The sequence below is a fragment of the Castanea sativa genome, chromosome 1, assembly GCF_040712315.1.
Source record: "Castanea sativa cultivar Marrone di Chiusa Pesio chromosome 1, ASM4071231v1".
Taxonomy (NCBI): domain Eukaryota; kingdom Viridiplantae; phylum Streptophyta; class Magnoliopsida; order Fagales; family Fagaceae; genus Castanea; species Castanea sativa.
Window position 1 is genome coordinate 31,403,517 of NC_134013.1, and position 25,950 is coordinate 31,429,466.

General features: G+C 35.3%; 3 protein-coding genes across 3 annotated transcripts; 1 reads left to right on the forward strand and 2 right to left on the reverse strand.

Moving 5' to 3' along the window:
- Window positions 1-3,660: 3,660 nt before the first annotated feature.
- LOC142625013 (uncharacterized) lies at window positions 3,661-4,452 on the reverse strand. The gene is made up of 2 exons (XM_075798731.1): window positions 3,946-4,452; window positions 3,661-3,855 (listed from the first exon to the last, which is right to left on the reverse strand). The coding sequence occupies exons 1-2, from the start codon at window positions 4,450-4,452 to the stop codon at window positions 3,661-3,663; spliced, it is 702 nt and encodes a 233-aa protein (XP_075654846.1).
- Window positions 4,453-6,377: 1,925 nt separating this feature from the next.
- On the reverse strand, window positions 6,378-7,286 carry LOC142625018 (uncharacterized). The gene has a single exon (XM_075798736.1). It carries the CDS (start codon window positions 7,284-7,286, stop codon window positions 6,378-6,380), a length of 909 nt encoding a protein of 302 aa, XP_075654851.1.
- A 10,582-nt stretch (window positions 7,287-17,868) lies between these two features.
- LOC142622016 (disease resistance response protein 206-like) lies at window positions 17,869-18,701 on the forward strand. The gene has a single exon (XM_075795424.1). It carries the CDS (start codon window positions 17,946-17,948, stop codon window positions 18,501-18,503), a length of 558 nt encoding a protein of 185 aa, XP_075651539.1. The 5' UTR covers window positions 17,869-17,945; the 3' UTR covers window positions 18,504-18,701.
- The last annotated feature ends 7,249 nt before the right edge of the window (window positions 18,702-25,950 follow it).

Consider the following 25,950-nt stretch of genomic DNA (forward strand, 5'->3'; position numbering starts at 1 on the left):
TCCAACAGCTGCTGCACCGGCTCCCTGAAGACGGTGTTGACCACTTGTGGGGGTATGTGACCAGCCTGTTTGGAAAAATCCCGCGCAGGCCTACTGTTGTTGTATCTGTCCGACCTGAAATCCCTTCTTTCTTGTGGGATAACCTTCGCCTTGCCTTTTCTCTGCTGCTGATCTTCTTCAACCCTTTTGTACTCGTCGATGCGATCCATCAGTCGACGTACGCTCCTGACAAGTTTCTTTGTTAAGGACTTCCTCAAGTCATGCTCTGTTGGTAGGCCGACCTTGAAAGTCCTTATTGCTACATCATCAAAGTCTCCGTCAATTTCGTTGAACATTTCCCAATACTTGTCCGAATACGTTTTCAGGGTTTCCCCTTCCCTCATAGCCATGGATAGTAAATAATCCAATGGACGAGGAGCTCTACTGCACATGATAAAGTGAGAACCAAATGCTCTAGTAAGCTCTTTGAAAGAATCAATGGAGCCTGCCCTTAAGCCGTCAAACCATCTCATGGCCATGGGCCCCAGGCTAGAAGGAAAAATCTTGCATAACAAAGTTTCATTCCTGGAATGCACTGCCATTCTCTGGCTGAAATGGCTTACGTGCTCCACAGGATCCGTCTGACCATTGTAAAGAGTGAAGGCCGGTTGTGTGAAGCGCCGAGGTAACCTCCCTTCTTCCAATCTGCGCGTGAAGGGTGACCTGGAGATTTGGTGTAACGCTCTGCCCATTGCGTCATTTCCTAAGCCCCTAGGGGGGTAGTCCCTGCCACGCCTCCCATGCAGATTGTCTTCTTCGGAAGAGAAAAATTCACCTGGGGGAGTTCTGGATCTCTGTCCGTAATTGTCATCCTCGGATCCTTCCGAAGAGGGGTCAGAGACCGGACGAGTTCTCCTTGGCCTTTCATGGCGCAATCTCCTCTTTAGGCCGTCAATCTCCTTATGCATGGCCTTGGCATTTCTTTCATAAGGAACTCTGCTTCCTCCTTGCGAATGACTTGCACTTCTGATGGTGTGTGTAGTATGTACACTTCCTTCTCGGTTCTCTCCGTGATCAGGATGCAAGGAGTGATCCTCATGCTGGGAGCCCACGGACTCCGCGCTGCGTTGTGGTCCTGATCCTACCATGATGTCCTAAACTTCCTTAAAGACTAAATTCCCACAGACGGTGCCAATTGTAAGGACACAATTCAAATTCCCAAACCACGACTAGGAGGAAATGGGCTTGAAAGGCCTTTCTTCACAATGAATTTGTAGAGGATGGGTTTGTAATCTAGATTTCAAGGATGGCTTAGACAATTACAAAAAGAACGGGCTTTGGGCCCAATGGAACAAAACAAAGAATCGTTTGCAAAGAGTAAGACTGAGAATTCCTCCTCGGACTGTTTCCGAGGATAGTTTATAATAGTATTTCTCAAGTTTGGATACAAATATTGATTATCATACACTTTTTCTTTCTCAAAAAGCCCTTTTTTCTTTCTTCGTATGCCTTCCCTTCTATTTATACTCCTCTCCTTCTCTTCATCATCTTCCATTTTATGGTTGCAATCCTGATTTTCAGATACTTGTCCCATCCATTCTTCCCTAAAGCCCGCTGGGATTAGGGACCAAGTTCCAAGCTCTATGCTCAGGTCCCATCCTTCCATCTATCCAGTCAGCGTATCAATTGCAGAGCTTTTAATGTATGGGCGGTGGTAGCAGCTTTACTTTAGACATTCCACCGCTCTTTCTATTTTCCTCCACGTATACTGTGTATCCTCGGCTTAACATTCCGAGGACAAATCTACTCCTTGGACGTTTTGGGACATTTAAATACTCCACGACCATTTTGATGTTTTCGGATTTGGGTTTCTAGCCCAAAAGACTTCGTTGGGCCGTCCTTCATAAATTACTAGGCTCAATACCCCTACACTATCTCATGTACAAAAGGGGGAAAAAAAATGTTATTCTCATTTGTATTCAAATGTTTGATACCTATCTCCATTTGTCATCTATTTGAATTCAAATACATTTATTAAAAAAAAAAATACAAAATTACTTCTTCCAAAAAAAATCCACTACCTTATGTAAAAACTACTCATTCTTATCCCATATTCAAATTTTTGATTCCTATATGTATTTGTTATCTATTTGTGTTCAAATACTTCAATTATGTTTCAGGTTTTTTCCTTTATTTTTTTCATTTTGCCTAAAACTTAAAATACTACTCTATCTTATTTTTAAACATTATTCTATATTACCTTACCTTTCTTTAAAAAAAAAAAATTACAATATATCACTTTTAAACATTATAGCACTATACCACAAACAAAAAAAAGAGTATTATTGCATGCGCAATACCCATGTGATGAATCTAGTGATAATTATGATTATGATTATGATTATGAGTAAATCACTTAAGATCCAATGTTTGCGCATGTGCTTGATCTTGTATCTTCTTCTTCTTCTTCTTCTTTTTCTTCTTCTTTCTTTCTTTCTTTCTTTTTTTTTTTTTTTTTTTTTTTGCGGTGTTATTTGCATAGGGTCATGCTAACGAGTACCCTTAGGGCATTGGTTAACAATCCATTTTAGAAAAGTTTTGACATCACTTTTATGAAAAATGAAAAAAACTGTCAAAACATTAATTGTTTTTCTTTCTTTCTCCATAAAAACTTTCTTTAAATGAATTATTAAACAATGCCCTAAGGGCATTCGTTAGCATTTCCCATTTGCATATATACATTAAGGATTTTTTTAATGTATGCCCTAAGGGCACACAATAATTAATCATTTTTAGAAATATTTTCTCTAGAATTGAAAAAGTATTGACAGTTTTTTCAATTTCTGAGAAAATATTTCTAAAAATTAATGGCTTAACGTGTACTTTAAGGCACACATTAACGGGACCTAATTGTGGATTAATTTTCCTCTTTCCTAACATTAGGTCAATTTTAGCCTATAAAATAATATACACTATATAAAGCAAATTTACTGCCGCCCAATAAAGTGGTTCCTAAGCAAATGGCACAACAAAATTACAAAGTATTAAGTACAGACTCACGCAAGTATTTTTGCTTTAATTATGCCTCCTTGACCTTATTACACCTAATCAAAGATTTGCATGATTCTTTTATCCTTTTTTTTTTTTTTTTTTTGATGGGAAATACTGAAAGACTTTATTGAAAAAAATGAGAGAAAAAAATTACATAGCTTCCCAAAACACAAGGGATTCAAGAAAAGGTGGGCTTTCCTCTACCCATGTTACAAACTCACTAATTCCTTTAGCATGACGTGCTAAGGTATATGCTGCTTGGTTGGCTGTTCGTCTCACATGTTGGAATTTTGTTCGTCGAAAGGCTTGCAATCGGTGAAGAGTTCCATCTATGATGTCAACAATTGTGACCCGGGGTATAATGGTGCCACATAGAGCATCAGAAACTACCTTCGAGTCAGTCTCAAAAATCGCCTCCCTGATTCCAACGTCCCATGCAAAGGAGACTGCTTCATCCGTTGCCTTTGCTTCTGCCTCTGATGGACCCAATGGTAATGGTAAGTGCTTACTCATAGCGAATATCACCGATCCCTCATGGTCACGTATCATGATTCCAATGCCAACGGTGTGAAGGTCTGAAAAGGTTGCGGCGTCGATGTTGACTTTGTACCATGGGTGTGAAGGTGGAATTCAACGAGGATCCGCTTGCTCTTTGAAGAGAGGCGGAGCAAAGTGGGCTAGCTGAAATTCATTGAGGGTGGAGCGAGCTTTGTGGATAATCTCCTGGCTGGTCTGCCTGGTGGAGCCAAGCCTCACCTTGTTGCGGTTGTACCACATGCACCACGCCACTATGACAACGAGCTCAACTAAGTCATTTCCCATGTGCTGCACAAAGATGAGGTACTAGAGAAGATCAATAAACTCCCTGAAGTGTACACCCGTAGCATCAAAAGGTATTCCGGTGGTCAACCATACTTCACGTGCCTTTGTGCAATCCCAAAACAAATGCCCACTTGTTTCTTCGGCCAAACCACATGCGTCACAAGTGGCATTATCAATCACTCCGCGACGATAAAGATTAACCTTGGTAGGGAGGATGTTGCGGCTTGCTTTCCATGCAAAAGTCTTCAGCTTGTTAGGGAGACCAAGGCTCCAAATTTTTTCCCAAAACCGACTCATCATGTCATTGGTCGAGGCACCCTCTGAGGTGGTATTTTGTGACATAGCGATGGCCACTTTGTAGGTGTTATTTATTGTAAAGTTGCCCTTAGGTGTATAGGCCCAAACCATGCGATCATTGGCACGTTGATGGCTCCGTGGAATGCCTAGGATGGTCTGGGCTTTAGAAGGTGAGAAAATCTGCTTGACCAAAGCAACCTTCCATTCACCTGTGTCATCATCAATAAGCTCAGAGACCGTGGAGTCATGTGGAGCGTGTTCGGCAAGGTGATAGCACGAAATGTAGATCATTGTGGGATCCATCTATCTCTCCACACTCGAATAGTAGTACCATTTCCCACCTGCCAACGGTGACCAGCATCGACAATGTGTTGGGCTGCCATGAGGCTTCGCCATGCATATGAAGGTTGTCGTCCAAGCTCTGCATGAAGAAAGTCACTGTTAGGAAAATAACGAGCTTTAAGAACATGGTATACCAGTGAGTGTGTGTTTGTTTGCAAACGCTAGCCTTGTTTTGACAGGAGTGCCAAGTTAAAAGCGCGAAGGTCTCGAAAGCCAAGCCCGCCATCCTTTTTAGGTGCACACATTTTGTCCCAGCTCAACCATGCCATCTTATTTTTGCCGTTGGATTGTCCCCACCAAAAGGTACGAACCATGCTAGTTAACTCTTCACACAAGGTGTCCGGTAGCTTGAAGACACTCATTGTATAGGTAGGGATGGCTTGAGCCACTACTTTGATAATAATTTCCTTCCCTGCTTGTGAGAGCATTTTTTCCTTCCAGCCAGAGAGTTTATTATCCAACTTCTCTTTTAAAGCACGAAAGGTGTTTTTCTTTGATTTACCAACTAGGGAAGGTAATCCCAAGTAGGTTTCATGCTGCTTGATGACATCCGCTCCAAAACGGTGCTGTATATACTCCTTGGCTTCTTGGGGAGTGTTGTGGCTGAAGAATAATGAGGTCTTCTCTCTATTGAGTTGTTGGCCAGATGCTTTTTCATACGTTACCAAAATATGTTCAAGGTAGCTACAATCATCATTTGTGGCTCAACAGAAAATAATGCTGTTATCGGCAAAAAAGAGATGTGATATTCGAGGGCCCTATGGAGAGGCGGCGACTCCATGCAAATCTCCATTTCGTGTGGCTTTACGGAGGAGGGCTGATAGTCCTTCTGCACAAAATAGGAAAAGGAAAGGAGATATAGGGTCTCCTTGCCGCAAGCCTCTTATAGGGGTGATGTGGCCTCGGGGTATACCGTTAATCCAAATGGAGTACGTAACTGATGTAACACAGCGCATCATAATGTTCACCCACCTATCAAAGAAACCCATTTTTAGCATAACATCCCTTAGATACCCTCATTCCACTCTATCAAAATCCTTACTCATATCAAGTTTCAAAGCCATCTCCCCCTGCCGCCCATTACGTTTGTTGTTTAAGTAGTGCATGGTCTTAAAAGCTACTAATACATTGTCTGTGGTAAGGTGAGAGGACATGAAAGCACTTTGATTCTCACTGACAATATCTGGAAGGAAGCGCTTCGGGTTATTAGTTAGGACCTTGGAGGCAAGTCTAGAAATGATATTGCTCAAGCTTATGGGTATGTATTGAGTTATCTTTGTAGGGTTTTTCACTTTAGGTATGAGCACAATATGAGTGTCATTAAAGTTGGGGGGTGTAATGCCCAAGTTTAAGAAATCAAGTACTGCATTGGTGACACACTTACCTGATAAGGACCAAAAGTGCTGATAGAAGAGAGGGGGCATGCCATCTGGACCCGGTGATTTTTTCGGGTGTATTTACTTTAGCGTTGTGTGAACTTCCTCAGCTTGAAAAGATTGGCAAAGATATTCGTTCATGGGGCCAGTGACAACGGGTTCTATAGCCTCAATTACAGCAGCTGTATCCGTTATGCCATTGGTCTGAAAAATATCAGTGAAGTAATTCAAGATAACCCGTTCCATGACTTGGCCATCTTCCTGCCAAACACCATTCTCATCAGTAATAACCCGGATTGAGTTTCGCTCCTTACGGTTAGAAGCTTTTTGGTGAAAAAATGACGTGTTTCGGTCGCCATCAGTTATCCATCGGTGCTTGGATCTCTGATGCCACATCGTATTTTCTGCATCCAGCCAACAGTTGAGAGAGTTACGGACCTCATGAATTTGTGCATAATTTTGTTGGGGGTGTTGTTCCAATGATTGCAGTGTGACCTCTAGTCGTTAAATCTACCTACGTACGTGTCCAAACTCTGACTTGTTCCATGCAGATAAGTGTGTTTTGTAGTTGCTTAGACAGTTGGAGATTTGTACACCACCCGACCTATATAAGCCTTCCATCCATGCTTCTTCAACAACCTCAGCACAACGTGGGTCTTTCAACCACATTGCCTCGAAACGAAAAGGTGGGTGGTAGCGTTTTTGGCGTGGTTTCGAAGTTGGTAAACAGACCGCAAGCATGGAGTGGTCAGATGTGGACATCGAGAGATGGTGCACCACAGTTCCGGGAAAGTGTCTCTTCCATGCAGCAGTGGCGAAGGCTCGGTCCAGGCGAATGTGGATACGACCTTCTGTAGGATGGTTCCGTGACCATGTAAAAGGAGAGCCCATGTGACCTAAATCCACGAAGCCACAATGTGAGATGGTAGTACGGAATCGGTTCATTTGTCTGGTTGGACGTAGGCTTCCACCCGCCTTCTCTATACGGCTAATGATCTCGTTGAAGTCACCAAGACATAGCCACGGCATGGCATTGGAGCTTCCAAGTGATTCAAGCAAAGTCCATGTTTCTTCACGTTTGCTTGTATCAGGATGGCCATAGAAGCCAGTGAGCCGCCATTTTAAACCTGTATCTGCACAGACTATATGGGCATCAATAAACCACCGAGAAAAATTCTGAACATATACCTGAGTGTTTTTTTTCCACAAGAGTGCCAAGCCACCACTCATACCATCAGAAGAAACCACCAAGCCTTGGTTGTAATCCCAATTCTGTTTCATGTAACTCAGTTGCTCAGTGGTAAGTTTAGTCTCCATCAAGAAGACACAGATGGGAGCTTTCTTCTTCCATGCTCTCTTAAGAGCATTAACTGTTCGGGGGTTCCCAAGCCCCCGACAGTTCCAACTTAGGATACTCATTGTTCCCGGCAGTGCTGCCAAGCAACCACCGCCGATCCCAAGTTATCTGCCATGAGCTTTCCCAAGGTTTTTGCTTCATCGTCTAGGAGTTGTTGTTTCTTATCATGGAGTATTTTTTCTTCAGCATCTGAGAGTTTTTGTTTATTATCGTGGAGTGTGTCTGCATGGGTTCCATGGGTTTTATGTTTTGGGCCCACAAGGTGGTCGCTAGAATCACTGGTGTCCATTATTTGTCTAGGTGGACCCAGTCTATGCCAGGTGCCAAGCGGTGGGCCAGTGTTTACTGTTGGGGTGGAGCATGTGGGGCTGGTGGTCGTTTTCTGGGTTTCAGGAATGTCGGGGTTTAGTGTCTCTGTGATGTGGGGCTCTGGTATGGGGTGGGGAATATTTGGGTGGATGGTGTTTAAAGTCTCTGGGTTTTCTTTTGATGGGATGGCTGACTTTGTGGAGTTTAAAAAGGGAAGTAAGGAGGTTTCCGTAACTGTACTTGGTGCCAGCTGTGTGAGTGGGTTTGTCAGGTTTGAGTTTGGAAAGTAATTCAAAACTTTGTCAATCTCTGTGATATGCGCATTAAACAGAGTCGGGTCGGATAGGATCTCCGTGTTTGATGGCACTGAGTCCGGAGTTTCTGCACAAATCACAGCAACAGCGGGTTGTATGATATTGGGCTGTTCTGGTGGTGGGTGCATATCTTTTACCACCGGCGGTGATGGTCGCATGGAGGGTGATGGTGTAGGATGATGGGGTCGCGGTGGTGCAGAAGGTTTGGCCGTTTTGGTATGGACCACTTGCGATGGTTGGACGTTAGTCATGGTGGCCCATAACCATGGACCGTATTGTTGGTCCTCCTTGTTCAAAGTTTCACCGCTGTCAGACCAAAGTTTGCAGTCCCTTTCGTTGTGGTTCAAGATGCCACACCAGTAGCAGAAAATGGGCATGTGCTCATACTGAAATGAAATCCAGTGGGGCTCCGAATCTCCTAGATCCACGTAGCGGCCTCGGCAGAGAGGTTGTGTGATATTTATATTAACGCGAACTCTGAGGCAGCGTCCGCAACATTCTCCAGTCGGTGAGGCATCCACTTGCTCAACTGTGCCGAGAGTATTGCCTATGGCTGCAACATTGGTTCTGTTCATCCGGTAAAGAAGGAGGTCGTGGATTTGGATCCAAAACGAGGCGGTGTCAAAGTTTGCGTCATCCACCGATTCTTTCGCACCGGGTTTGTATAGGCCTATTAAGTATTTGTCAAAAATCCAAGGCCCCTGAGAGAAGATTTTTTGCATGTCGGCATCGTCGGCAAAAAGTAGCAGTACCTTGTTTGACGTAAGATCTCTGACTTCGAAGTCCTTTACAAAGCGCCACATGGTCTTTAGAGTCCGTGAGAGGGCTTCCATGTTAACTCGGCACTTGGTAAAGAGTTTTGCTACAAGAATCCTGTTGTTATCTTCCACGGCTTGTGTTAAGGGAATAGTTTGGCACTCCTTCGCATGAAGGGAGAGGCGGGCACACTGTCCAGCAAGGTCTTCCATGGTGATATGGGTAGTGGGAAGAGAGGGAAGGGGAGGAGTTTTGTATGGAGGGGGTGAAGGTTTCCACCAGACGTGGGGAAAAATAGGCCTATAGTAGCCCAGTTAGAAAAATGTATTATTTATGTATAAGATATTTGAGATTCATACCTCTGTGTCAAACATAAATTAATATCTTAATTTAATGAGATGATAATAAATAATTATTATAAAAATGACGTAAATTATATGCGTAAAAACCCTGCTGCCAATATCAAGTATCTTTCATTCTAAAAAAAAAAAACTTCAAGTATCTATAATCAAGTCAAGAAAATCATAGGTCAAATTCTCGGAATTTTTTTTTTCAAATCAGTAGCTAACATCATAAGAATTAAGACAGGGTGACAGAATTGGAATCTTATAGGAAGGTGTACCAATACAGTAGCCTGGAAAAGTTGTTGCCGACTTTCTCATGCCTAGGCTTATGCTGATAGATGCTAATGTCCTTGTTGATGCTACAAAAAATGTATTAATTGGTAGGTTTTAATTGCCCTTGAAAAGTATGCCATTGCCCACCAAAAAAAGAAAAGAAAAGTATGCCATTGGGTGTTTATTTGTAGTACATGTGTTGGACTTACAAAGCTCACCTACCACTACCAAACAATATTATCATTTGGACTATCCACTAAAATCCAAGTGAATACCTACTCGTTCATAAAAAAAAAAAGTGAATACCTACTCCCACCAGAGTGGAACATATGTAAATTAATAAAAGGTAATGGATGGACCATCAAGGTCAAATCCACCGGCAAGGTACATTCTCTTTCTATACTTTTCTTTTTCTTTTTCATTTTTTAACATTTTCTTATTTTTCTTATAGTATATTTCTTTTATATGTCAAATTTAAGTTAAAAAAATAAAAAAAATCTTACCTATTTTGTCAATATCTTTTAAGGTTCAAAAGTTATAAAAGCAAAACAAAGATAGGAGAAAAAAAAATGAATAAATAAATAAGCGAAAGTTTAAATTGAAAGGAAAATATATAATAAAAAATTATTTTTGACTTTCAAATTAAAGTGTTAAGATCTCAAATTATTTATATTGTTTATATTAAAATTTTTATTTTTTAGAAAAAATAATGTTTTAAGTAATAAAATTTAAAAATAATTTTATAATAAGCTCCATTATTTGATATTGATTTCAAGTTAACTCTTTAAATACACAAAATATATTCTTCTCAAAAAAAAAAAAAAAAACATCATTTATAATTTTTAAAATCTAATCATTTTATGAGTTTAATAAAAATTGACATAAGTTCTGCTTATAGTTTATCTAAATACTGAATATTATTATATGAAAATTATAAGTGAAATTTTGACTACGAAAAAAATTACAATATGGCTTAATCATATATGAAGAAATTACAACAAATAAACACAATATGAAGAAATTATATATATATATATATATATTGTGTGTATATTTATGAGCGTATAATATAACTACAAGTGCTTGAAGACATGAGAATCCATTCTCTTTTCTTTTTTAGTTCCCTGACCAACAGTTGTTTTAAAATCCCTGGGACAATCTACTGGACCATACTGTGTTTTGTCTTTCCATCATATACTTCAACAGCCCTCATTCTTTGGAAAGCTCAGAGGAGTTAACAATAATTGAAGTGTACCTACACAAGCCTAATTGATGATAATTTTTGTAATTCAAGCCTAATTGGGCTAAGCATTTGGGCTTTCATCTTTAACTCATTCCATAAGCTTGACAAATTTTTTTAGTTAAAACTAACTAAAACGTGCAATGAGACCTATAAATAATAATAAAAATAAATTGAATAGTAGAAAAAATAAGTTAAATAGTATAAAAAAAACTATATTTTTTAGTCAATACCAAACACAACCTTAATATAAATAAGCGTACTTACTTTCTTTTTTGTTCATTTCTCACAAATGAATAATTACTCTTTTTTATTAGGCCAAAATATCAATCGATTTTTGGTGTAAGTGGAGTTCAAATATCAAATCTTTTATTTGACAATAAATAATTTTACAAATTAAACCAACTGAAACTAATCTCAACAACTAAAAATTTAATTCCTACCGCAATGCCAATTGGAATTTTAATTTTAACTGCCCCAAAGGGCCGAAACAAAAATGCAGCATTGAGAAAGAGAATTCGAATGATGTAAAGGGAATATAGAAAAGAGATAAATACTCCAAAAATCTATTATTTAACTCTATTCCTATGGAAGGACATTATTGTTCATAAGCAATTTTTTTTGTTTCCTATGAATTGAAAATTCTGTTGTTGCTTTTTTTTCTTTCTTTCTTTGTCGCAAAGATAGTTTTTTCATTGCAAAAGTCACAACAGTCAAAAGATTCGGGTTTACTAACCTGAGTTAGTACAAAACAAAAGACGTGGTTAGTTGCAGCCCTCCTTCGCTGACAAACTACATTTTACTTGGACTATATGATAGGTACCTTGAGTTCATAAAATATATATTTGATAGCTACTGGGGTGTTCATGATTTCCAAGAAGCTGGCCTGTCATTTCTCTTTAAAACACCATTTATAGGAGTGAGTAACCCTTCACAAAATTCCAAAAAAAGGTACTTTGAATAATTAAATATCTAGTTCGAGTCATATCTCCACATCGTGCCACCGTATTTGCTTTCATGCTTGCCTCATCACTCTTCGAGTCATCAAAATGCTTTGTCTTACACACGGTTGAACGTCCAAAAATAAAATAAAATAACACAGCATATAAGATCTGAGGTAGAATCTGAGGTAATTTGCATTCAATTACTCCCTTAGTCCTTCCCGCTCCGCGTGACTTATGGCTTTGTAGGTAGACTCTTTGTTTTTTATTAATTTCTAGTGGGCTTTATAGGCTTCTTGTTTGTTGCAGCTAGTGTCTTGTTTGTGTTTGTGTTTGTGTTTGTGTTTGTGTTTTTTTTTTTTTGGGTTGTTTGTACTCTGCTCTTTCTCTTAATATATAAATCCTCTGATTCATTTCTACTGTAGCAAACAATTAGACTCCAATATTGGGTCTTTTTATGATATGGTAGTGGATTTTGGGGGCAATTAGGCATGTTAGCACTCGATATGAAAGAGATACGATGAATTTAATATTTGGTGGAGATAAGATGAGGGGAAGGGTTTATTAAAGTTTGGTAGAACTGTCTTCTAGCCCAGTGCATGCAAATTTCTAATATTTTGTTATTAATTTATATCAAACACGATTAAACTAATTTTTTTAAAACAATTTTAAAATAGATAATAATATTAAAAACAAATTATAAATTATAAAAGGAAAATGCTAATGAATGCCCTTAGAAAATTGGCTAATAATTCATTTAAAGAAAGTTTTTATGGGAAAAGAAAATAAAACAATTAATGTTTTGACAATTTTTTTCATTTCCCACAAAAATAGTATTAAAACTTTTCTAAATTGAATTATTAACCAATACTCTAAGAGTATTCATTAGCATAACCTATAAAAAAATGGGAGCGTTCTTCTTGTTGTTATTAAATAAGTACTAGTCATAAAGTTATATGATGGCTTCATCATTATTGGTGCACGTTAAGACAATTAGGTAATCTTATTATTAGGTGAACCACAAAAATGCAATAAATGCATTTCAAAAGAAAGGGTAATTTGTTGTACTTTAATAAAAAAAAAAGAATCTTTGGATAAATTTGTCAATAGCCATAAGAAAATTACAACAGAAAAGTTTGAATAAAATATCATAAAAGAACAATAAGTTTATCAAAAAGATTCATAAATTTGGGAATAAACAAATAGTGATTTTTCATCTGAAAAAGCAAGAATAATGAATTTATATATATATATATATATATATATATATATATAATATAAAGCTAAATAAATATTATTTAATTTATATTTATATATTATAAAATATATCACTTAAAATTGTTGCTTAAAACATTAAATTGTAATGAGTTGGCTCTACTAGCAAGCTCCTTTTTTCAATTTGAGACATGCTGTAAAGGCCGTGTAAAAGTTAATAAAATACTGTGTAGTTATGCAAGTACATAGATCAAATAGCCATTATAACAGAAAGGGTAATTCTCTGTATGTCTTGAAATGGAGGGATTCATTTCATGGTTAAATTTAGGGTCTATTTAGATATCGCTTATTTGTTAAAAATTAAAAATTTATTGCTGAAAGTACTATAGTAAAATAATTTTTAAATATGTGAATAGTATTGTGAGACCTAAATTTACTTAGAAATCTGTGTTTTGCTGAATTTGGTGGTCTCATGAACAGTGTCGTGGGACCCCAAAAAAATGCAAAATGCGAATAAAATATAATTTCAGTGTTGGGCAAACGCACACTTAGTTCTATAAATTCAAAGATATATAACGTGTCATGTTATTTAAAATTAATTATCATCATTTATTTTTTATAATAAAATTTTAAGAATAATGCTACAATGACAAACTATTTTATAGCATGTTTACAAATTATTGATGTGACAAATTCTGACTGGTTCTCATCTAGACCTACCACTAAATCACTTTTTTTTATTTCTCAATAATCACTCACTACATCAGTAATTTGAATTTTTTTTGTAGTTTTAACATTTTCCAAAATTTAAAATGATGTGTCACTATATAGAGCCTTAAATTCATGAAACTAAATCTAAATCATAAGTTAAATTATCTATCTAAGTAATTAGAAATAAAAGGGGAACACTGTGTAAATATGCAAGGTTTAATTTCCCAAAATATTAAGTAGCAAGATAGTTCTTAGATCATATAATCTTTATAATGGAAAATGTATTTCTTTATATCTCTCGAAATGGACAGCATTCATAGTTCAAATCAGTTTTATGAATTTAATGGTGTTTATGATGTCACGATATTTAAAATTAGTCATCATCGCCTATTCGTTTTAAATGGTGTGCCGCTATGTATCCTCTTAAATTCATGAAAACTAAATCTAAACTATAAAATGGATTGTCTTTATTTGGAAACAAATGGAGAGGATTCAGATTTTTTTTATTTAAATGTCTGATTCTGATATATTTTGATAAGAAGTTAAAATTTTACGGAACATTGGTTTGGATATAATTAATAAGCTTCAAAGCTATAAATGGGTTAGGAAAGATTTTCTTGGTTATCTGGCAGCTTAACAAAAATTTCGAACCAAAAATCCATTCTGATAACATACGATATAGTGTGAAATATTTATTTATTTATTTATTTTCAATCACAGACGATAGAGTGTGGAATCATTTTTGTTATGCAACCAAAATCTATTTTTCTATAATCAAGTTCAACCCTAAAGAGAGAAAATTGGAAGATTTTAACCACGAGATTCACTTTATAATCCTTAACAAGTTAATTTACATTGCGGACCCCATTAAAGTGGCACAGATTTCTATGGGAGTTGGCTAATTTTGTTTTAGGGCTAATTAGTCTACGGGTCATATGGGTGTAGAGGAGCAGAGCAAAGCGAAAGCGAGTAGATTAGCAGCCACTCACTCTTGGAAGATGAGTAGAGTGGAATCATTTTTGTTCTACAACACAAAACTCTATTTTCCTATACTTATTTTCAACCTTGAAGATAAAAAAAATAAACAAAATTTAACTACAAAATTGATTGTAACTTAAGGTTATAACTTTACTCAATAAAATAAACATTACTACATATTTTGAAAATCTAACCGTTGAATTGTATATTTTTATGCTCTTAATATGTATGTCAAATTTTGTGTCAATTAAATATTATTTACCATATAATCCATAAGTTTATATTTTATGCATCATTTTTACCTACAAAAATTTGTAATTTAAACAATTTATTGATGACATAACTATTGATATTCAATTTTCTAAAAATTTTGCAAGTATGAAGAATATAAGAAGTAGATGTAATCCAATGGTAGATTTGTCAAAATTAACCTTCAATAAAAAGATATTGAGTAAGGTTGTAGTTTTAGGCTACAACTAATTTTGTAACTAAACTTTATCCCAAAAAAATTGGAAGATTTTTTAATTATGAGTTTCACTTTGTGATCCCTAATAAGTTACTTATGTTGTGTTACCCATTAAGGTGGGCCAAAATAGGCATTTGCCCATTTCACCAAAATTTTTTAGCAAAATGTCCCTATTCTGAAATTATCTAGTAAAATGCCTCTATTTTAAAACTCGATTTTTAGAAAATCGAGTTATGTGAAATCAAACTTTAAAAAAAAAAAAAAATTCATGGAACTCGAGTTCCATGTAAAATTTTTCACATTACTCGATTTTCATCAAATCGAGTTTTTCATTGAAACTCGATTTTCTAAAAATCGAGTTTCAAAATAGGGGCATTTTGCTACATCTTTTAGGCAAAAGGGACAAATTTCCATTTTGGCCCAAGGGGCAAATGCCCATTTTGGCCCATTAAGGTGGTATAGAACTCTTTTGGGCCATATTAGAAAGATGATGTATACAAATATGATGAAAGCTCCTAACACTTGTGCTTTGTTTGATTAGGGGATGGAAAAGTATAGAATATAAAATATTTCATTTGATTGGGGGATGGAAAAGTATGGGATATAAAATATTTAGTTTTCCTTTGTGTATCTTTGGTTAGGCAATGAAAAAAAAGAAGGATGGAAAACTCATTTATTTTGTTAAGAAGAAAAATGAGATGTTAGAAAATAGCATTTACAGAAATCTACTTTCATGACTCTATTACATTGAAAAAAAAAATAATAGTAGTTTATAAGGGAAAAAAGGAAAACCAACATAGAGCGGGGGTAATGGAAATGAGAGTTCGAGGAGAAAACAAAATCACCCCCTCCCCTAACCAAACACTTATTTTCTTCTCCTTATGTTCCATCCCCCAAAAATCACCATTAACCAGGGTTGGCTCAAGGCATTATGGAGCCTAAGGCAGCTACTTTAAGTGAGGCCTATTCTTATATTTTTTAAATATTTATTTAACTTTTGGTCTTTTTTTTCATTAAAATTTATTTATTTTAGATGCAAATTTACTAATTAAAACAAATTTATTGTATTACTCAATGACTATACAACTAAAATAAACAATATCTATTAAGTGAAGCAACCAAATACCAAAAAAAAAAAAATAATAATTAACAATTTTAATAAAATTATATATTTAATATCTCCAAATAAAATTTGAGTATAAATTTATTTACTAGTAATTAGTTATAAATTTATTTAATTTTTAATTTTTTTTATTATATAGAAGTGCTGATGTGGAAAAAAAAGTGAAGGTGAAAATTTATTTTTAAAAATACTAAGAGCTAAGTTTCAAGAACAAAACAAAGGGAAAGTAAAGCAAGAATTAAAGTTTTTAGATAACTGCCAAACCTAAAATGATGGAGTAGACTTACAAAGGTCAATGGAGAAGATGGTCTAAAGCGCAACTAGGAGGTTTAAAAATAAAAAAAAATAAAAAAAAAAGAAGAAGAAGAAAAGAAATCACTTTCTAGCATTTTTTTTTAGAAAGACATAAAGACTTGAGTGTTTTTTCAGCATTTGTGTGTGGGAGATTAATGAGTTTTACACTTTAAAACTGAGGAAAACGAAAGATCATTGCCACATCCAATGAAATTATTTTTCTTTTTTGGTATTTCTTTTGAATAAAAAAAATTACTTTTTATTTATTAGCTAATATTTGAGGCTTAATTAAGACTTTAATTAATACTCTCATTAGAACATAGATACTTTATTGATAAAATTTGGAGCCTTCTTTCATTGGGAGGTCCCAAGTGGTTACCTAATTGCCTCATATCTTCAGTTGGCATGCAGTAATGACTTTAGGAATTTTTTTCAGAGTGGTCGTTAAGAAACTTAAATTATAAAATATTTAATAAAAAATAGCTATATCTCATTATTAATGCTACAAGTTATAAGTTTTCTAAAATAAAAAAAAAAGCTGCAAGCAATATCTCTCTCAAAATTTTAGTTAAATAAAATTTTTCTTGGATCTTTCTTTTTGTTTGTAAAGACCCAATATATTGTTAAAAGGATCAAAGTTTGACTACAAACTTAGTAGTAACCTAACTATTACAACTTTCACTAAACAAATCAACATGACTACATATTTTGAAAATCTAACTATTGAATTGTATGTTTTTCATATTCTTAAACACACATGTCGAATTTTATGTCAATCGGATATTATTTACTATTTAAATCATAAACTTATTTTTTGCGTATAATTTTAGACTACAAAAACTTGAAAATTAAACATTTGATTGAAGACATAAGTTATTGATCTTTAATTTTCTCGAAATTTTGCAAGCATGGAGGATATAAGAAAAAAATGTAATCTAATTGTAGAGTTGTCAAAATTCATATTCAATAAAAACATATTGAGTGAAGTTATAACCTTAATTTACAACCATTTTTTTAAAGAATTTACAACTAAGGGTCCGTTTGGATAGAACTTATTGCTGAAAACTAAAAACTGAAAACACTGTAGCAAAATAATTTTTAAATGTGTGAATAGTGCGGTGAGAACTATTTTTAACATTTTTATAAATAAAGTGCTTGTGGGTCCCATGAATAGTAAATTTGTCTCCGCACAGTGCTGAAAGTATCGGTTACTGTTCATGAACAGTCATGGTTTTAAAAACCGAACCGAGAATCAAACTGTTTTTTTCAAAATTTTCAGTTTTTGACCGGTTTTGAGACATTTAACTGGATTGGACTGCACCAGTTTTCCCGGTTGAACCGGTCAGACCGGCCGATCCGATCCGGTTTTTAAAACAATGTGAACAGTAACCAATATAGTGAAAAAGTTTGCAAAAAAAAAAAAAAAACTGAAAACGTAAACTGAAAACGTGTATCCAAACTCTCACTAAGTTTGTTGCTAAACTTGATCCAAAGTTTAATTATATTGATGTTAAAAAAATTTAAGATGGTCACACATTTTTTTAAGGTAAAAAAATCATAAATTTTTTAATTTTTTAATTAATGATTTTTTTTTTGTCAGATGGTCCTGTGACCAAATGCACCTTCACTCCTTATATAAGGACACTAGGGATGCATCATATTCAAGCATTTCCTACAGAAGCTCCTCACTCATCAGTCATCATCTACACTTAGAATTCCCTTTTTTCCTTCTAAATACTTTTTAGAAAGAAAAACTAATGGAAGCAAGGTACTCAATTGTTCTTTATTTCCTTATGCTACTTGCTTTATCTTCAGCCTTTGCATTCCCAAGCAAGAAACAGTATAAACCATGCAAACAATTAGTCTTATACTTCCATGACATCATTTACAATGGCAAAAATGCTGGTAATGCAACATCTGCCATTGTAGCAGCTCCTGATGGAGCTAACTTAACCATCTTAGCAGGCCAATTCCATTTTGGGAACATAGCAGTTTTTGACGATCCCATTACCCTCGACAACAATCTCCACTCGAAACCTGTTGGCAGGGCACAAGGCCTTTACATTTACGATACAAAAAACACCTTCACTTCTTGGTTAGGCTTCACATTTGTTCTTAATAGCACAGACCACCAAGGTACTATAACTTTCTCTGGAGCTGATCCAATCATGGTGAAGGCTAGGGACATATCAATCGTGGGTGGGACTGGAGACTTTTTCATGCACCGTGGAATTGCAACTATAATGACTGATGCATTTGAAGGAGAAGTATATTTCAGGCTCCGAGTCGACATCAAGTTCTATGAATGCTGGTAATCCCTTTTTACTTTGAGGTGAAAAAAAGCTCCAGGTTTCTACCAAGAAAAAAAAAAGAAAAAAAAAAGAGAAGAAAATAAGCTCCAGATGACACTGTGGCATTGTAATACCTATTATTTAACTGTATTCTTATGGAAAGACATGGTTGTAATTCATATGCAAAGTTTCTTATTTCCTGTGAATTGAGTATTCAGTTATTGCCTTGTTTTTTCTCTTTTTTGTATGATAGTTCATTCATTACAAGAGTCACAACAACTAAAAGATTCGGTGTTAATAACCTGAGTTAGCACAAAAGATGTCTTTAGTTGCAGACCTCCAGGGACGGAGCTATGCTTTGGCGTTGGGAGCCGGGCAATGGCCCCCCAACTTTTTTGGAAATTTGATTTAGGTATATATATAGACACAAGTTTAATATTTGACCCCAAAATATATACACTTTGCCCCCTCCAAAATATTTACAAATTACAATATGAAACACCCAAAAAAAAAAAATTTTGTCTGACCTCCCCTTTTGCCCATTTGCCCCAAGAATAATTTGAAAAACTTTTATACAAAACCTTTAAACCAGAAAAACAAACCACAGTCCTCTCTCTGGAATATGTTGTGTGAGGAAGCGACTCTAGTTGCTCTGCCCGTTTTTTATTTTTTTTTTATATTTATTTTATGAAACCCAGTCTCTGTGTGTGGAAGCGACTCTAGCTGCTCTGCCCCTTTTTTATTTATTTATTTATTTTATTTTATGAAACCCAATTTCCGTCTCCCAGCTCCTGCTCATTTCTCTGCTTGTAGTGACAAAGTATAGAACTAGTGGTGGTCCTGGTAGTAATTGATATTTCTCAATATTCGAGTATAAAGGTGTGGCCTTTTAGACCAAAAAAGAAAAGAAAAAGTTCTTGATAAAAACAAACGTGTGGCTATCGTTAGATGACTAGAGTATTGGGTAGCTAGTGGCTAGTGCTGTAGCGAAGACTAGTAAGAAGTGGAAAAAATTAAAATTGGCGACTTTTGTGGTCTTTTTTTTTTTGTTTTGAGAATCGACTTTTGTGGTCCTAGGACAATAGAAAAGTGGTGTATTTCATGTTTTGTAGTTGTTAATTTTAATATTATTGTGACTTTACTGTGTCAATAAATTATTAACATTATATTTGTTATGTTATGTGGGGCATGTTTATTTGGGTTTTTGTTTGGGACTAATTTGGTGGGGATATTGTGAATTTGGGTGTCGGTGGCATTATTCAAAGAAAAGATATAAATAATTTATGTATAAGCTAATAATGATAATTCAGTGTTGCTAACTTTTAGTGTTGATATCTTAATTTTTTAAATCCTAAAATAAAATCTTGAAAAATCACCAACAATGAAATTAGTATTAGTTTATATATTACATTTGTAAATATAAAATTATGATGTTAATATATGTGATGAAATTCGATAAGCTTACATTAAGTTTGCCCTTCGAAGTCTGGCTGTCCCTTCCGACCTCCTTAGCTGACAAACTAACATTTTACCTGGCCCATATAATAGGTACTTTGAATTTATAAAATATACATATGATTTCCTGGAAGTTGGTCTGTCATTTTTCTGTTAAGTCGAAACTAAGCTGTTAGCCTGTTTCTTTCTCAAAAAAAAAAAAAAAAAAAACAAAAAACAAAAAAAAAAAACAAAACAAAACAAACTGTTAACCTGATAGTATCATATTTATTAGAACCATGACCGACTGGGAAAGTTCCTTACCTAATACAATTAATACAAATATTGACTGGTCTCGATAATGAGTTGGAGAATTTGGAACACTGTATGAGAAAGTATTGCCAATGGTCTAGACTAGCTGTAAACTAAGCTAAGTAATGTTTGTCTCCAAATATTTTATTAGGGTTACGGCTAATAGAAGCCAACTCTTTGCAAAAAGTATTAGCCTTGATTCGAGATACCTGCTGGGATCCTCGCTCAAAGATTTTATGGAGATTGTTTTCCTGAAGGAAAAATTGGAAGCTAAGCTTAGCTGAAAGTCTAACTGCCCAATTATAGAAGGTTGGTAAAGCCACAATGATGGAGCATCATGTAGGGGCGTAGCCAGGACTTTTAACTTGGGGGGCCGAATTACATGTTTATACATCAGTTATAACTCATATATTTATGTGTACTTATGTGTGAGATAGATAGAGTTAAAATAAATAATAAAAAAAAAAAAAGAGAAATGAAGCTTAATGACTAAGAATGCCACCAAAAAAATCACTAGTTTAGTAAAACAATAAACTTTTAGCGACTTTTACATTTGAATACGCACAAACATAATGCACTTTTGTTTAATTAAAAAAAAAATAGCATCTTGACAACTTTGTATTTTTTTTTTTGGTTTGAGTAAGTGTGTGTTTTGTTGGGTGAAGACCACCTAAGAAACTAAAATATTGTAATTGTAAAAATAGTCATATTTCAAAAGGAATACTATAAAGAAATTAACATTGTATGATGCATAAGACCCCCAACAAAATAAAACATATGACAATTGCTCCAGTCACTTGCTAAACCAAAGGCTAATGAGTAATGACTGAAGGGCAACTAATACTTTTACTTTGTTTTAATCATTTTATATGCCATAATTTGCTAGATAACCCCACTTAGCTAATTATTTTCATTACTTCGATATACTTTCTTTAATCCTAATAGTTCCATGTTCTGGATACATGCAATCATCAACCATTAAAAATTGAAACATACTTATGGTATCAAATATTCTTTTTTCATTCATGCTAGTGTGCCATTCTATGTAGTTTTGAGAGATAATTGTCTTAGCCCTTTGATGGATCATACAACCACAACGTATTTCAAAGGGGAAACCACTAAAACTAACATTAAACTAGGTATGTGAATTTTGTTGGAGGGGCCAATTAATACATATGCAAGAGCCAGCTTGTTTTTATATAGTATTATATAGGTTTTTCAAAAGCTTTAGGGGGACCATCCCCCCAAGAAGCTTATGTGTGCCTCCACCCCTGAGAGCATGTAGACCTAGCTTTATTTACTTATAACACTATTACCACAGTTAGAATCCTTGAAAAAGTTTGTAGTAACTTAGGGTCCGTTTAGTAGAGGAGTTTAAGCAATGTTGTTTGGGTGTTTTTGATATACGTGTGGGTGAAAAAATATGTGAAAATATGTGTAATGCTATTTAAAATGTGAAAAATGTGTGTTAAAACTAAACTACCAAACACTCCCTTAGATGGCTTAGATAGACGTTTGTAGTCCAACCCGTTTTGGTTCTAGCCCAATTCGAAAATTCACACTTAGTTAACATTAAAATCCAGCCCAACAAGGCTAGTAGCCCACACGCTCATTTAATATCAAACCTAATCAGATCCCACCCATTCGCTTAAACTCTTTCAAGCCCAATCCCGATGACCCAATGGCTCAAACCCACATTCAATTAAAATACCAACCCACACTTAAATTCACGCCCAACCCTTGGAACCTCCAACACAAACATTTCTCAAAATTACGAAACGGCCCCCTTGACTTTCCAGATTACATTTTCAAACCTCAAAACTTTCAAAAATCACATTTTTACTCCTAAACCTTTGAAAAATTACCTTTCAACCCCAAATATTTTCCAAATCATATTTTGGCTCCAAGTTTTTCAAAATTACATTTTTACCCCTAAATTTCTAAAAAATGCACAAAAGCTCTTGAGGTCACAAAAATACATTTTCAACTCTCATTTTGTGCCAAATAAAAATGTTTTCCTTCAAGAATAATAACTTGTCAAATGACAGTATTCTCATATTTTATAAGCATTTAACATTTGTGCTCCTTGTTATTTCTTTGTATCTTTTTGCATGAGAAATATTTTGGGAAAATGAATGCAAAATTGATTTTGTTAGGCTATGCTTTGGAGTGAGGCTAGTCATATTTAATTCGAGAATACAATTTACCTTCTTAGCATACACCATGCAATCACATGCTTTACTTTTCTTTTTTTCTTGCTTTCTAGAATAAATTGTTCACATGTCCATGCATTTTGCACATGCCATGCTTTTTGCATGTCATATGTTACAATTAAACTATTCATATCAATTTTTTTTTTTTTTTGCATGAGAAATATTTTGGGAAAATGAATGCAAAATTGATTTTGGTAGGCTATGCTTTGGAGTGAGGCTAGTCATATTTAATTCAAGAATACAATTTACCTTCTTAGCATACACCATGCAATCACATGCTTTACTTTTCTTTTTATCTTGCTTTCTAGAATAAATTGTTCACATGTCCATGCATTTTGCACATGCCATGCTTTTTACATGTCATTTGAGGATATATTATTCATGTCATCTTACAATTTTTTATTTTATTTTATAAAACCTATTACAATAATATATATTACAATTAAACTAATCACATTAATTAATACTAATTTTTGCCAAGGATTGAATAATAGAATCAGGGACGGAACCATGTACAAGTTGAGGGGGGCTGTGGCCCCCCTCCAAATTTTTCTAAAATATTAAATAGTAACATATTTAAGATTTTAGAAAATAAACCCAAGAAAAATTATATTTGCCCCCCTCCACTTTGAATCCTAGTTCTGTCCCTGATTATAGAATCCAAAGTGTTTGCTAAGACAACATTATAACAAGGATTGAATAATATAATTAGTTTACTCATCATGAAACCTCAACATCATTGGCCTCCCGATTATTGAATTTTTATTATTGAGCAAATCAGTGTCTCTCTTAAGTCTTAACCACAAAGACTTAACCTCAATTGTAGTATGACCTTAGCCACATCAGATTTACCTTAAAGACAAACATATGGTAAAAATTTTATTGTTTCTTTGCATGTGTACAATGGTATCCTAATTCGAAAATATAAAAAAAAAAATACCCAATATTTTTCCCAAATTCCCAAAGCAGAACAGTCGATGTTGTATAATTTTCTCAAATTTTTTTATTGTGCGTAAAATACTTTGTTGCTTTGGTGATTTGACTATTTTCCATTGCGATATGGTTTGTACATGAGGACATTTGACTAGAAAATGTATTATAACCCATTTTCATAAAAGCAATCAAACACCTAAAAATGAGTTTTTTTAAAAAATATAATTTTAAAATGACTTTTTTTAGAAAACATCATCATTCAAAACAAATGATGTTTAACAATATTGTTTCCACTTTCATGACCAAAGTTTAAGACATTTGAAAAATAAACTTAGTTGTGGATGCCACTTGTCTTAATAAGTTACTAGTTTTTTTTTTTTTTTTTTTTGGATGCAAAGCTTGTAATTGTAATCAATCAAGCAAAGAAAAGGAAGTACAATAGAACAAAACAACAGAAAATCACAGGCACTACTTAATACATTCAGCTAGAATCACCTCTTGCACTACTGTAGGATAAGCCCCTACCCACACTTGTGAAACTTTATCATTTCTTGCTAGTTGAGCTAGCTCATGGGCAGGTCTATCGTAATCCCTTTTCACATGATTGATTTTCGAGCTAGAGAAAAAGCTCAACAAAGCAAGGATGCCCTAATACAAATGGCCAAGACTGCCTTCAACAAACTTTTCATTGATATTTTTAACAGTTGATGCAGCATTTGATTCGATAATAACCTGAGTGATCTTCATGTCATGGGCAAGAAGGATCCCAGATTCCACAGCGTAAGCTTCCACTTCTGCTACCATGAGTTGGCCTTGAAGGTATTTACAACAAGAAGCTATGATAACTCCACAAGAATCTCGGATGATAGCTCCCACACTGGAGTTTCTTCCATCCTCAGACATCACCCCATCTACATTGATCTTGAACACACCAAGAGGCGGAGGTAACCACCTATTATTCTTTGCCGTAGGACTCATATTCATTGTTGCCCAAGCTCCTCTATACTCTTGCAGAAACCTCATAGCTAAACTCCATATTTGGCTCGATAATTGGCACTTTGATTCAAAGGAAACTTGATTCCTGTTATACCAAATTGACCAAGCAACTCCGAAGAACACCTCTAAGTCACGATCAAATCCACTCATTAGAATTTTCATTGCAACATCTGAAATGTCGTATAACCCCTACCAGTTCTCAACAATTTTGACTTCCTAATTATCCCAGACTCTTTTAGCTACCTTGCACCTGATGATTGAATAAAGTATTGTCTTAGAATCAGAACCACAACAAGGACACAAATCATTTTCCCCAATACTTCTTTTTTGCAGATTCACCATTATTGGAAGGGCGTCCACACATGCTCTCCAAGCGAAGATTTTAACCTTTGATGGGATATGCAGGTGCCATACTTTCTTCCATAAGAGTTCCCTCGGATCTCTATAGGAAATTCACCTTCCTCGGATGATTCCACCATATTAAGTGCTACATAATAGGCACTTTTGACAATGAAAACACCCCTATTGTTGCCAACCCAAATAATTTTGTCCTCCGGAAGATTATAGCTTATTGGGATATTAAGGATTTTCTTTGCTTCAAACGGCAAGAATAAAGACTTCACAAGATCTGCTTTCCATCTTCTCGTATCACAATCAATTAGAGTCGAAACAATGGGAAAATTATCAAAATTTTAAGGAGAAACAACCTTATATGTTGTGGGGGTAGGCAGCCACTTTTCATCCCAAATATGGATCAACCTCCCATTGCCAACTCTCTAACGAGTTCCTCTCCTAACAACCTCAAGCCCATTCATTATGCTTCTCCAAGTAAAGGACAGATTAGACCCTAAACTAGTTCTAAGAACATCACCATGGGGATAGTATTTAGCTTTATATATTCAAGCTACCAATGAATTTGGGTTCATAAGGAGCCTCCAAACTTGCTTTGCAAGCATGGCAAGATTGAACCCTTGGAGATTTCTAAAGCCCATACCGCCCTTAAGCTTAGATTTGCATAACTTCTTCCAACTCACCCAAGCAATCCTAGATTCCTGATTGCGTTGGCCCCACCAAAACCTTCTCATCATACCTTCAATCTCATCACACAGGCCTTTAGGAAGCTGAAAATAGCTCATGGCATACATAGGAATAGCTTGGGCTACAGCTTTTATCTGAATCTCCCTACCACCAATAGAAAGAATTTTCTCCTTCCATCCGGATAACTTCCTTCTGACTCTTTCTTTGATCACAGCAAATACCTCAATTCTTAATTTGCCAATAATTGAGGGGAGACCTAAATACTTATTGTGTCAAGAATCTTGCATCGGCCCAAGAATATCCAAGGTCTCATTTTTCTTTTCCTCAAAGGTATTGGCACTAAAGAAAATTGATAATTTGTCTGTATTAATTTTCTGGCCCGAGGCAGCCTCTTACACCCTGAGAATTTCAATTAAACGTTAGCATTCCTGGCTGCTAGCTTTACAAAAAAGCAAACTATCATCCGCGAAGAAGAGATTTGTGAGCTTGGGGCAGCCTCTACAAATTGATAACCCACTCATTTTCTGATTCCTTACAGCCTTGTT